The sequence below is a fragment of the Typopeltis vanoorti genome, chromosome 6 (genome assembly GCF_054136105.1).
Source record: "Typopeltis vanoorti isolate ZY-2024b chromosome 6, IOZ_Tvanoo_1.0, whole genome shotgun sequence".
NCBI lineage: Eukaryota > Metazoa > Arthropoda > Arachnida > Uropygi > Thelyphonidae > Typopeltis > Typopeltis vanoorti.
Genome location: NC_143554.1, coordinates 102,869,592 through 102,883,169, shown reverse-complemented (window position 1 = coordinate 102,883,169; position 13,578 = coordinate 102,869,592). Strand labels below are relative to the sequence as shown.

The following is a 13,578-nucleotide window of genomic DNA, read 5'->3' as shown; positions in this document are numbered from 1 at the left end:
CATAACGGACATCTTCCTTATGCACATGGTATTCCTTCCACATCATCCTTTTCTTGCTTAATACGATTACACATTCATTTCACTTCTACTCTTATTTATTCTTCAAACTCTTGGGACACATTCTGATATTGCATCATTTAATTATTTTTTAAATGCTTCCCATCTAGTAACCGTTTCCATTTCACTGAACTCAGTATGCTCCTCAGTTGGTCATAATTTCCTGTTTTGATTCAGCATGTAACCTTTTCTGAATGAAACATTCATGAACTTAATCGCTTTTCAAGTTAGTACCTCATGTTCACTGTCACCAACCGAAGGCAAAATAGTTGGTCTTTAACTGAAACACCTAACGCTATAAATCAAATTTAACACTCCTTGACATAGAGTTCCTTTTGTCACATGCTGCTTGAGGAAGTTGTCCTGCTCAATAAATGCATTTTCATTCTTCTCATGAGATTCTACTGCTAACTAATCAGTATTTGGTTAATTAAAGTCTCCCATTATCATTACTCTTTTCTATTTGGTGATGCATTTCTTCATCACTAGCAACTGATCCGCTAGATCTGTAACAACACCCCACTTTGTAATTGATCATGTTGGACTCCAACTCACACCAGATGGCTTCAATCTCACTGTAACATGAAATACTGTTAGTAGTAGTTTTTTACTAAAAGTGCCAAAAGATGGATATTCGATCCAGCATTATTTCAAATCCAAATTTAGAAACTATGAAAGTTTCTTAAAATAAGTTGACCAGACAACTTACAGGTATACACCCACCGACATTTAAGAGTCGCCCTAGCGTGGACCACTTTAGAAAACATGAATGCTGCCTGGGCATCCATATAATTGCTTTCTGAATTGATCCATTTTTTGATAAGGTTTCACTAGCCTGACAGCTGTTTCGAACTGCTTGGTTCTCTTCGGTGACCAGGCAGAAACCTTAAGAGAGCAAAAACTCTCTTTCGATACTAAGGAACTTGAAACATCGGAGCGGTGTATTTTTTGTAAGCAAACTCTCGGTTGGTCTGTAAACCAGGTGGGTGTATTCTCATAAGCTTTCTGGTCAACTTATTTTTATGAAACTTTCATAGCTTTTAAATTAAACTTTGAAATAATGCTGGATCTAATATCCACTTGATTTTTATAATTTTTGTATTGCCAAACTGAAGTCTTCTGGCTTTTTATTTTAGTAAATACTTTTACACACTGACCAAGAGTCAGTGTGTAAAAAAAAAAAAAACACACTTTTTACAAAAGAAAAGGTGTATTTTTATAAAATACGCCTTTGCTTACAAAAAATACGCCTCTTCGACGCTTCAAGTTCCTTAGTATTGAAAGAGAATTTTTGTTTTCTTAAGGTTTCTGCCTGGTCTCTGAAGAGAACTATCCAGTTCAAAGCAGCTGTCAGGCCAGTGAAACCTTATCAAAAAATGACCAATTTAGAAAACAATTATATGGATGCCTGGGCAGCGTTCATATTTTCTAAAGTGGTCTGCACTAGGGCGACTTGTAAATGCTGGAGGGTGTATTCCCATAAACTCTCCTGTCAACTAATTTTTATGAAACTTTCATAGTTTCTAAATTCGGCTTTGAAATAATGCTGGATCTAATATCCACTTGATTTTATAACTTAGTAGTAGTAGTATACCACAATCATAGGTCTCAACTTTAACTGGATTCAAGTCATCCGATATCATTAGCGGCACACCACCCTCATCTCCTATCCTTTCTATCCTTCCTAAAAATACTGTACACTTTACACATGATACCAGTTAGTACATCTGATTCTGATAGCCAGATCTTACTAATGCCTACAATCTGAGGTCCTAACATACTAAGACAACAAACTCTATCCCTTTGTTTTTTTGATACTCCTAACATTCGTGTGCAAAAATAATAATCTACTTGTGTTCGTTTGTATACTCTTGTCTGCAGTCTGCATGACCCAATTGGACAACTTGCAGATCTCTATTCTTCCCTAGCCTTATACATGTAGGCATCTTTGCACATGTTTGATGGGGCTGAACCAGATGAACACAAAGTAGAAATCTTTCTCTCTTCTTCAACATTTCCATGACAAAACCCATTCCCACCATTAACACAGTTATATAATATTGTCACTCTTAAACTCACATTCTCACCATTCCTCCCTAAATAATTTAGTTTCCCTGGCTCTCTGTGTTAGGATTCATCCCATTTATTAGTTTTTCTATACTCCTGATACCAAACGCATTCAGGTGTAGGCCCTTCCTCTTATACAAATCCAGTCTTTCCCGAAACTCACTCTACACATCCAAAAACTTGCATCCATTCCTTCTACACACACTCTACGCATCGAATCATCTGCCATCATGGCCCTTCTTAATTCATTTTTATCATATTGAGGTAAAATACTGATGATTTTCACTTTCTCACTTTTCACTCTCTCCTCTTCCAACAACCCTTTCATGTTCTCTATCATACTGAACTTATCGCTAGTTAAGTTGTTAGTACCTATTACAATCTCATTTACTTTTATGTTTTTGAATTGCTTCCTTTATATTCTTAATCCTTTAACTGCTACGTTCGAGTTAACTCAAGCGTGGGAAAATTGGCGACTATGCTACGATCAAATAAACTATGATTGCATTGAAGTTTATTTGATTTAAGCTTCTGTCCTTGTATGACATCTAAAGAGAAAAATTTTAACTGGTGCAACTAATCATATTAAGCACCTCTGTAGTGTAATTGAAAGAACGATGGTACATTGTGCCCTTCGATTGGAAAAGGCCTTAGTTCGATTTTCGTCATGGCGGGAGGAATCTTTATATATGGACTTTTTCAATCGAAGGTGAGTTAGCCAATCTCATATGGAGGTAGCAGGTTTTTTCTCTCGAAACTTGGGTTTTTCATCCCGCATACAGACAAATTGGCCCTTCAGAACACACACAATTTACAGATAAAAAATACTAATTGTGGTAGAGGGCGGTAGATGGCGGGAATTGTGTACTTTAGATGAAGATCCTGGTGATTCTACATAAATTAATGTGTGTAATTTGCTTAATCAAGTTGACACCCCTTGATTATGCAAACTATTATTGCCATTTTTGTGAGTGAACAAGTGTATATCAAGAATGTATGATGCTGTCCGGACTTCTTACTTCAGTAAGAATTTTAATTGGTTTTATTTATAAATTTTTGCAAAATTAATTCAGCACATGGGACAATGTCAGTAGAATATAAAATCAGCAGTTAAAGGGTTAATTTTTGCTCCAGGAAAACTCAAAGTTATAACTCGTTCATTAATACCATTATTAGATCTGAAATAGGCGACTTCAAACTTTACTTGATGTCACCATTTCAGAATCTAACAATTAACATAAAAACATACTTGAATACTTATCCTTTTAGCGCAGTATAAATATGTTTTTGTTTATAACAACTTCCTACATGATGAACTGTGAATTTTATGAATTTTAAAGTTTTATATATAAGTGTCTAACATGAATGTAAGTCAGAAAAAGGGGCAAAATAAGAGTGGAATTATTAATGAAATATAAGTGAAAGAATGTGTACTATTCAATAACATAGGGCAAAGATCGCCCTAATACTGTAAAAGCAGGATAAGCACCTGCGGGCATCACATCTTAGAAGGCATCATGGCGCATATGTTCCCCGAAACAAGAAGTCCTGTATGTTAATCGGTGAAGTCACCCAAATGGAGACGAATGAGCGAGACGATGAGATATTTCAAACTCGAAAAGGTGGTGCTCTAGGAGAGCAGATAAAACCCGCGACACGGAAGTAAATGACCCAGTTTTTTTCTTGTTCCTGAATTTTCTCTCCATGTGCTCCGAGAGTTCATCGCGGTTCAGCTCTCGTATTTGAGGGCTGACTTACGATAGAGTTCGGTATGACACCGCAGTAGAGTTTCAGCAAGACTAATCGCAGGCCGTGGTGAGAAGATCACCGACGTAAGAATCTAAGCAGAAGGATGGCGTCCAGCCCAGGCGAGCACGTGTAGCCCACACGGCGATAAAAATCGAAGGGACCAGAATCGAAACAAAGAAGGAAGGACAGAAGAAAACCGAAGAAAGAGAATAGATAAGTACTCTCACTTATTTTAGCCCCTTTTGAGAATTGACTAACATTTAAAAGAACGCAATCTGAAATTTGTATTAAAAGAAAGAGTGAAGAATTAATATCTGTGTAAATGACTATGTTTTCTTGAAGTGAACTTTAAGGACTTTCAATCAGATAGAAATTCTGTTATGTCTATTCTGAGAGAGGTTATATAATGTGTTAAAATACCTTAATGTCCAAAATGAGTTGTAATCATAAATGTAATATGTATTGAGTTATTGAATTTACTGATATTTTGAAGTAAAGTACTAAAATGCTTTGACTGAGAGAGTGAATGAAAGGTAGAGGTTTAACATTAGAATTGATGATCAATGCAACTTGTATTGCATTACTAATTGAATTTAATAAATGTTTTGATTCCTTAATTATATGTTTCTGATCATGATAACTGACTCTGACCCTTCATAAAATATCGAACCTAAGAACGTCTGTGTGTGTGCGGGAATACCCCAATTGAAAGTAAGGGCACTACTGCAAATAAGAAATTAATTATGCCAGAGAGCCCAAGTTTCTAGGAATTAGATTTATATTGTTAGTAGCACCTGACATTCTATAATTAACGTAAAGGCAGAGTCTATCTCTAACTTTAAGGCTCAGGCTGGCACAGTAAAAAAATAAATTTGCCTGAGTGATCAGGATAATTTATAGAATTCAGGAAATGGGTAAACTTCTGGTGGCCCTTAAAGATTAAATTACATAAGAAGGAGCATAAGAGAAGCAAGATATAAGGCTTAGTTTATTATTAATGTGGATCGCATAACAATGACACAACCTACTTAACGTAGAGACACAATAAAATTTGATATTGCAACTGTAATAATAAACTCTAAACTTGAATAAGTTGTCCCGATATATCAACGAGAAAGATACAAGATACACATTTAGATGAAGGGACGACACGACAAAAGGCGCAGCCGGTAGGACTTTGATTGTATAAGGTTTTAAGTAAGCAAAAGGATAGATTCAAGATACAGCAAATTAATGTATGATAAGATTAATCTGACTATTTAACAATAGAAATTACAGTCTAACACCGTGTTTTATTGTAGTCACCATACGAAATAACATCTTCCTTTTTACAAACATCGCTTACCTGATTTCCATTACTTCCTGACTTACCTGTTTCTGTGCTTTGTTGTTTCTTATTTTGCTGCTTAATTTTCTTTTTCTCCCTATTCTCATTTAAATGCCTCTTTGACTTTTTGTAATTACTGCGCCATCTCTCTGATGATCTGCGTTAATTTTGCTATTTTGGAGGTAATTCATTTTAATTAACCTCCTTCATCTAATAACCTTGTTTACAAGGCCAGCCTTCCTGTTCTTGCTTGCGGTGCTCTTCTTAGCATTGCATTTCTTGTATGTTTTTGGCACCAGTTTAAACTTATAGTTATTATTGAAATATCTTAATAAAAATATCTTATAAAATACTAAATACACTAAAAACACCAAAATCTACACCAATATTCAACCAGAAATGGTTAAATATTGAGGTATAAAAGTTTTACAGTGTTCCACTGCATAATTCAGAAGGTCTGCTCCTGTGTATTCATTGAAAATCAACTCACTCCAGACACCCCCATCCATCATTGAGGGTCTGCTTCTTCCTCTTTTTCCAGGAACTTTACCTTCTATTAATTACAATTTTGAGAAGTTCTCCTTTCAGCTTTCAGTGTGTCTAAAGTGTTTCAGCTTTTTTCTGCATTCAGTGTGTCTAAAGTGTTTCAGCTTTTTTCTGCATTCAGTGTGTCTAAAGTGTTTCAGCTTTTTTCTGCCATTAACCTTAAGATACCGTAAAGGTCTGTTGATCCTTTCTAGCACCTATCCATTTGTCTGCCTTTCGGATATGGTATCATCAATAGCCTTGTGTAACACTACATCTCAAAAACAGCTATCATTTTCCTATTAGATTTCTTTAGGTTCAGAGTCTCGCATCCATAAGTCACTGTCAGGAAAACAGCTGCATCCAATATCCTCAAATTTGTTCTTGTGGAGATATATCCATCCTACCAGATCTTAGACAAGTCTCTTACTGTTGTTTTAGCCATTCCAAAAATTCTTCTGAACAGCAATTCTTCACATTAATAATGGATCCCAGGTACTTGAACTTGCTGACTTCCTCAGTTCTTTCTCCATTAAGGTACACTTTTTCTCAAGAGTTTCTATGTCTGTATTTCTTTTAAGAACCATAATCTTTGTCTTGCTGAGATTTAGTTGAAGTCCTCTATTCTTACTGATCTCATTAACTTTGTGAACCATTTGTCCTGGTTCTTCCTTGTCATTACAAAAGAATACTGCATCAGCATACCTCAATTTTCCACTATCCTAATTCCTGTGTTAAGGTTATCCAATTCTACACACATAATATCCTTAGCATAGATACTAAACAGGTGAGGAAAAAGTAGGCAACCTTTACATAATTTCCCTTACTGACCTGAAGCCAATCAATTAATCAAATGCCTGTTCTTACAGCATGTGGCTTCTTAGTCACTGTACAAAGTAGCTCTCAACCTGATAATGTATTGAAGAAAACTCATTATTTTCGCTACTTTCCATAATTTCATATGCTAACCACAGTCGAAAGCTTTAGAATAGTCTACAAAATCTGTTGCCATAGGGAGCCTAAATTCTTTTCGATAATCTAAGGCAAAGGTTTGATCTCTGGTACCCTTATTTTTACTAAAACCTGCTTGTTCCTTCAGGAATCTTTGCTTCAACTTTGGCCTCAAACCTGTTTAAAATGATCTTTAATAAAATCTTGCTTGCATGAGAGATTTAATCAATACTCCTATAGATCTTGCAATCCTTCATATCTCTCTTCTTGTGCAGTGATATGAAAACTGACTTCTCCCAGTCTGATCCTGCCTTCTATACCATTGTGATCATTCTATGAAACTCTTATGCCTCCATCCACTGTGGCCTTAACTCTGCTGGGATTCCATCTGCACCTAGGGCCTTATTGCTGTTAAGCTGTTTAATTCTTCTTTCGACCTCATGCCTAAGTGGAGGAGGTTCCAAATTGAAATTTTCATGGTGAGAAGGTGCCTCCAAATTTTCCTTATCCTCTCTGCTGTACAGTTCGTCACAATACTCTTTCCATCTGTTTTTGATTTCTAGTTCTTCTGTTAGTACTGCTCCATTACTGTCTGTGATGGCATTCAGTTTGGGCTTAAATTTGTGCTTTAGGTCCCAAACTAAATGAAACATTTTTTTTATATTTGATAATTGTGCCTCTTCATCTGGAACCTATTTCTTCACAATTATTAGCATAAAAAACTTCCTTGCCCTGTCTGATGGCTTTTTTTGACTTCTCTATGTAATACTGAAGGTCTGGGCCGAAGATAGAATTCCAGTGGATTGCACTAGAGCTTTCATAATACCTATCTATAAAAGGGGAAATAAAACATTGTTAGAATTACGGAGGATTATCCTTATGAATGTTTGTGGTAAGTTTTATACAAGCATATATGAGAAGAAGTTCAGAAAACTTGAGAAAGGGATCCAACATAGAGCAGAACAAGCTAGGTTATGTCAAATAGCAATTATTCAGGATTAGATTTTCACTAAGTTGCAAAATTGTGGAAATATAACAAGGTCTGTACTTGAGTTTTTGTAGATCTGGAAAAGGTATACAAAAAGTTGCAAAATGAAAATCTGTTTAAAACACTACAATTATATAGTATAAATGGGACACTATATCAAGAGATATATAGCCACTATTTGAGTGCAAGTTCAGTGGTTAGAATTGAAGGATGTACAAGAAGATGGTTTGATGTAAAATCAGGTGTGCATGATAAGGTGCATACTATCTCAACTGTTAATCATTTGTATGGAGTACATTATGAAAAAAAGTAGCTGCATACAAGGCAGTGTTCAAACCAATTTTAAGTTATGGGTCTGAGAGCTGGGTTAGAAATAAAGATTCGATTAGACTAGAGACTGCAGATATGGGAGTTCTGAGAACAATTAAGGAGAGAGAGAGAGAGAGTGAACAAATTGGCATCAGTGGTAGAATCATGTTAAAAAGAAGGAACTTAAGATTGTTAGCATTCTAGAATGTGTGTGCAGAGTTTATCTCAGGTACGGCCACTTAGACAGAATGTGAGAGGAAAAATCAACAGATTTGTGATGCCACGACAGCTGGAAAAAAAAACTAGGTAGATGGATTATTGGTTTAGAAGTATTTAGAATGCTGAAATAGAACTGACAGTATTTGAGTCCTGACAGATAATAGACTAATTTGAAGAAGAGTGTTGATAAGTTGAAGAGAGAGACTATTGATAATCAGTTAATAATACTGTCAACTTTTTATCTATTATTATCATAGCATCTTTTATGCTGCTTGAATATATACATATCTCAGAAAGTTGATGATTATTATCCTCAGTTTGGTTTAATTTAATTCTTTAGAGTTATTTTCTGCATTGATTAAGATTTATACTAATCAGGAGTTCTCTTACAGAACAAAAAAATTAATTTTTACACACATTATGTGTGTAAAATGAGTATTGTCTATTCTGCCTTGTCTCGAAATTAGGTGTCAGGTCAGTAAATCCAATAATAAAATGGTGATCATATACAAGCTCTTAGCATTCCTGTCTTTTAATGTAACCAAGGCAGCCAACTCATACTTAAGTTTGAATTTTCATAGGCTCTTGATCACTTTTGAAACTCATGATTTATCATTCAGAGTCTTTTAGACATGGGTTTACTGGTATAAAATAATACTGAAAAATTTGTTTACATATTAAAAGTAAATATATCTATCTTTCCTTTTAACACTCTGTAAGGAAATGTTAACAATGAAATTAATTGCAGACAATATCATAAATATTATCAGAAGAAACATAACCTTTAGAGAGTGAAAAACAAAACTTGAAGGAAATGTTAATGAGAAAATCTGTGCATATACAATCTGTACATACAATGCATATTCATGTTGAAGTTTCTAGAACCAAAAACTATGTAGACAGTAGGATGTAAATAAATAATTTACTGATTATTTACAGCTGACATTTTGTTAGCTTAAACTAGCATAATCAGAGGCAATTTAACACTATACACTCAGTGAAGACAGAAACTACAATGACCTCAATGACAGTCATGTGCATTCCCTTCCAGTGTGGAATTCGATATTTTGGACAGACAGGACGAACTACTTGGTCAGGAAAAAAAGAAAAAATTACATCCAGCCTGGAGAACCAAAAAAGTCGACCGTCTCAACATGCCATATAAATAGACCACTTCATAAGATGGAAGAAAACCAGGCTACTTCAAAAATCCCATTTCAAATCGGAGAGACTGTTCCTGGAAGCAGCAAGCTTTACATAACCTGGTTAATTGCAACAGAACGAACAGCATGATTTTAAACAGATTGTGGCATACTGCCCTATCTACACATCCGCGTTAACAATAGGACTCATCCATGAAGAGCACCATTGTCACCCTCCACGCACGCGACTGCCCTTGTTATTGAGGCCATTTTAGTTTGTCTTCATTGAGTGTGTAGTATTAAATTGCCTCTGATAATGCTTGCTTAAGCTTTCTTGATTATTAATTTATCATTGTTGTTTTCTAATTAGTAAATAGTTAATGTTCAAAGGAAATGACAAATATTATATTTTAACAGTTGGAAGATGACATTCTTTCCAAACCTGGATATATTACAACAATGAAGAAATATGCATACAGACAGTTAAGTGAAAAGAAGGATTGGATGATACTAGATTTCTGCCAACTAGGTTTTATAGGTATTATTAAAAATGTTAACATATTAATTCAAGAAGGAAATAATTATATTTCATGTGAAACAAAAATTTATTGTGAAAACTTTTATTATTAAATTCAGTTTTGCTAGCATCACAAATTTTACCATAATTTGTTATGTACAGTTTTTAAATAGTACATAACAAACAGTAAATAAATAAATATATATTTATCAAACTAGTCAACATCAGATTTCACTTTATGACAAATAGTTGAGAAATCATAGGAATACAACAAGCAGTGGTAGACTGGGTCTAAAAATATTGGTTGCCAGGAGACAAATAGGGCCCACCCATCCACAACTATAAGGCTATCATTTAATTTTTATAAGAAATAAATAAAATTTTCAAAAAATAAGTGGAAAAAAGGTACAATTAAAATTTTTGCAAAATAAATGTATATTTTTTTAGTAATTACAGTGTACACATATTGCACATATTACACGGTATGTAGTAGATACTAAATGTAAATGCAGATTGTTATAATTGAATTAAAAATTTATTTTGTTAATTTTAAATAAATGGTGGATATTTTTAAATAGTTTGCTTGTACTGAACATTTTACACATTAACAGGTTGTTCAGAAGCATATTTCTTGCAGTCCACTACATTATGAGCAGTCATTTGAATTCACTAGATGATTGTGCGAATCTGTCAATAATTGCTTCTGCATCCAATTCATCTAACAATTCCTTTTCAATGGATAGCAACATGTATGATTTCAAGTTCTCCTCAGGCAGTGAATTTCTTAGCCTTGTCATTATGATATTTAGCTTTGAAAATGTCCTCTCACATGGGACTTGAGTAACTGATAGTGTGCAGATGACTTTATGAAGTTCTTCATATGCCTTGTTATTGTTGGATCGTACATCCTGGCTCTGAATCCGCTATCTTGTTAGAATGTAGTTCTTATTTAAATTATCTGTTTTTTATTATCTTAATTGTTGGTTGATTAGTAATCCAAATATAGAGAAATTTATATTATCCTGCACCACCCTATATTCAGATTAGTCTATATAATATAGTGGAATCAATCATCAACTAACTTCAGCAATCTCACTTTTCTACAGGCCGAGGTTAATATTATCATTTAAGGCTTCCACAAGGTCCGATAAACTTTATGAGTGGTGCAATGAAAGAGAATCAGGCAAATACCAAATTGGAATCAATAAAACAAAACATTTAATGCAGGGTTACATAACGTGTACATTAAGTATAACTTTGAAAACAAGATAATGCAAATAAACTTAGTTCAAATACTCATAACAAACATAAAACACTAGGCATCAGACATCCAGCTGTCAATTTTACATTCTTCTGAATAATTAAAAATGGTTCACACAGTTCAATGTTGCAGAATCTTACAGTGAATGTTCTTAAAGTAGAATTCTTTAATTCTCTCTTAGACACTTAATTCAATTATGAGGCAGTTATCACTTCAAGGGGGAAACACTTTAAAGCTCCATACTTCGGCTAATTTTAGTAGAACACCACAGTTAATGTTAAGACATATCGGGTGGAGCTAACTCTTATTCTTCACGCTGAAATATAAAAAAATGGACTGTTCTTACCAGGTTACATCCTTTGCACATTGGATTCACTATAGGCACACTTAAAACTGAAGTTAACTATCACTTTGAAGTAACACTATTCAAAAGGAATCTTCACTATATAATTGAAATATTAAACATAGAGCTTCACGAGTCTTGACGCACTCGTTTCAGGTAATCTACTTATTCCTTATTTTCTTCTACGCATTAATTTTAGAATTCCATAGAAATATTCCTAATTGCCTATTAATTTCCCAGTCCCTTCTTAATTTATTTATGGCATTTCCAAATTCCCTTTACTGCCACCCGTTACTTCACTTCGTGCTGTTCTCAATGCTTCTCCCCTGTTTACTTTCATTTTCCCATAAAATACCTTCATTCTTCCCACCAAAACCCGGTTTTAGCCAGTTCAGCTCATATCAACTCCTTCTCCCTTTGAATACCATAGCTCACGCTCCACACACGCGCTATCTAAAATTAACTCGGTTTCCTTGACAACAGCCAATCAAATTCAATCAGAAGAATTACATAAAATTACTTTCTCTTTCAGTAAGTAATGTTATATAAAAAATATCATAATTCACATAGGGTATATTAAACTTATATATATATATATATATATATATAATTTCTTACAATATTATAGGAATAAATTAAATAAAATGGATGACATTTTTATACAGAGTCCTTTTTATGACTATTACATTAAGATTATATTATTAAATAATAATAAACAAAATTCAAGGCAATTATATGAATGACACACTATAAGCAAGAGACAAACAATAAATAATATTTACAAGTCTTGCTTATGAAATGGAGGATTATGTTAAATATGAATGAAATATTATAATATATAAATTACCTTTATTCATAATTGAACATTATGAACTAGTGACTGAACAATGCAGTCCATTATTAGGTTAAATACATTTACTCGAAAATCAGCTAGAGAATCTGAGGATTTTCCTTCATCTATAAGCTCATCTGCCATTCTTTTCTTTTTCCTCTGCCTCTTAACTGGCAATACTGTTTCCAAAGAGTCAATTTCCAATGTTTAATTTTCATCCATATTCAACTGTGAAATCTTGTCATTACATTTATTTACAAATTCCGATGCCTTGCTGTGAACATTATCAGATGTTCTTGTCTGTTCCTTCAACTTTGTTGTAGCTGAATCTATTAAACTTCATGCAGTAAACATATCTAAATATGTTTACTGCATGAAGTAACATATTTAGTCTTGTATATATGTTACTTGTTAAATAACTTGATAACGGGGGCTGTAGTTTCAAATATATACAAGTAAGTAAATGCTGTCAATATTGTTTCAAACTTTAGAAGACTTTCAAGTAAAACATTTACTTCTTTTGTTTTTGCATCTAACTTGTCATCAAACTTATCATTGATAAGCATGGCAATAGCGGCATCACAAAAATGTCCAAATTTGGTTGTTGCTGCATTGGATTTTCCTGACCATCTTGTCTCATCAATTAGTTTTAATCATTTCATATTTTCTTGTCCTAGATGTTTTCCAACAACTTCTATCCATACAGCCATTCTTGTATATAATGTTTTCATAAAAGTTGCTAAATTCTGGAGCAAATTGAAAAAAGAAACTGCAGGCAAGCAACATTTTGTTGTTTCAGTTATCACGAAATTCAAGACATGGGCGTAGCACCATATATGAACATGTTTATCAGCCACATCAGTAATTTTACTTTGTAAACCATTATACTGACAATGACAGCTTGCAGCTCCATCTGTACTATCAGATAAATATTTTTTTGGGATCAATTTTAAGATGCTGTAATTTTTCAGTCAGTAAATCAAAAAAGTCCCCATCCTGTACCATTATTACTTGGCACAGCTGAAAGTAGGTGCTCACAGATAACACCTTTTAAGCATATACCAAATAATAATGCTAAACTGATTGCTGGATGAATTATCTTGTGTTGAATCAACTTGAATAGAATAATATTTTGCTTGAGAAACTTCACGACTAATTCTTTCTTTTATCATGTTCTCCATAATTTAGATTAACATGTTAATAGTTGTTTTACTCAGGCATGTAACAAGTCCAGCACGGTCTTTCCTTGTTGTTCTAATCATTTGATTCTTTGTGTAGACTTGTTTTGTAC

The 13,578-nt window shown here is 33.8% G+C and overlaps 1 protein-coding gene across 2 annotated transcripts in view; it reads left to right on the top strand.

Annotated features, from left to right (window-relative positions):
• Positions 1–13,578, top strand: part of LOC150105765 (alpha-1,3-mannosyl-glycoprotein 4-beta-N-acetylglucosaminyltransferase B-like) — a 305,129-nt gene that overhangs the window by 178,445 nt on the left and 113,106 nt on the right. For both annotated transcript variants that reach the window (XM_090393561.1, XM_090393560.1), the window contains exon 7: positions 9,752–9,872. In XM_090393561.1, coding sequence (XP_090249687.1) covers positions 9,752–9,872 — 121 coding nt within the window. The remainder of the gene's footprint in view (positions 1–9,751; positions 9,873–13,578) is intronic.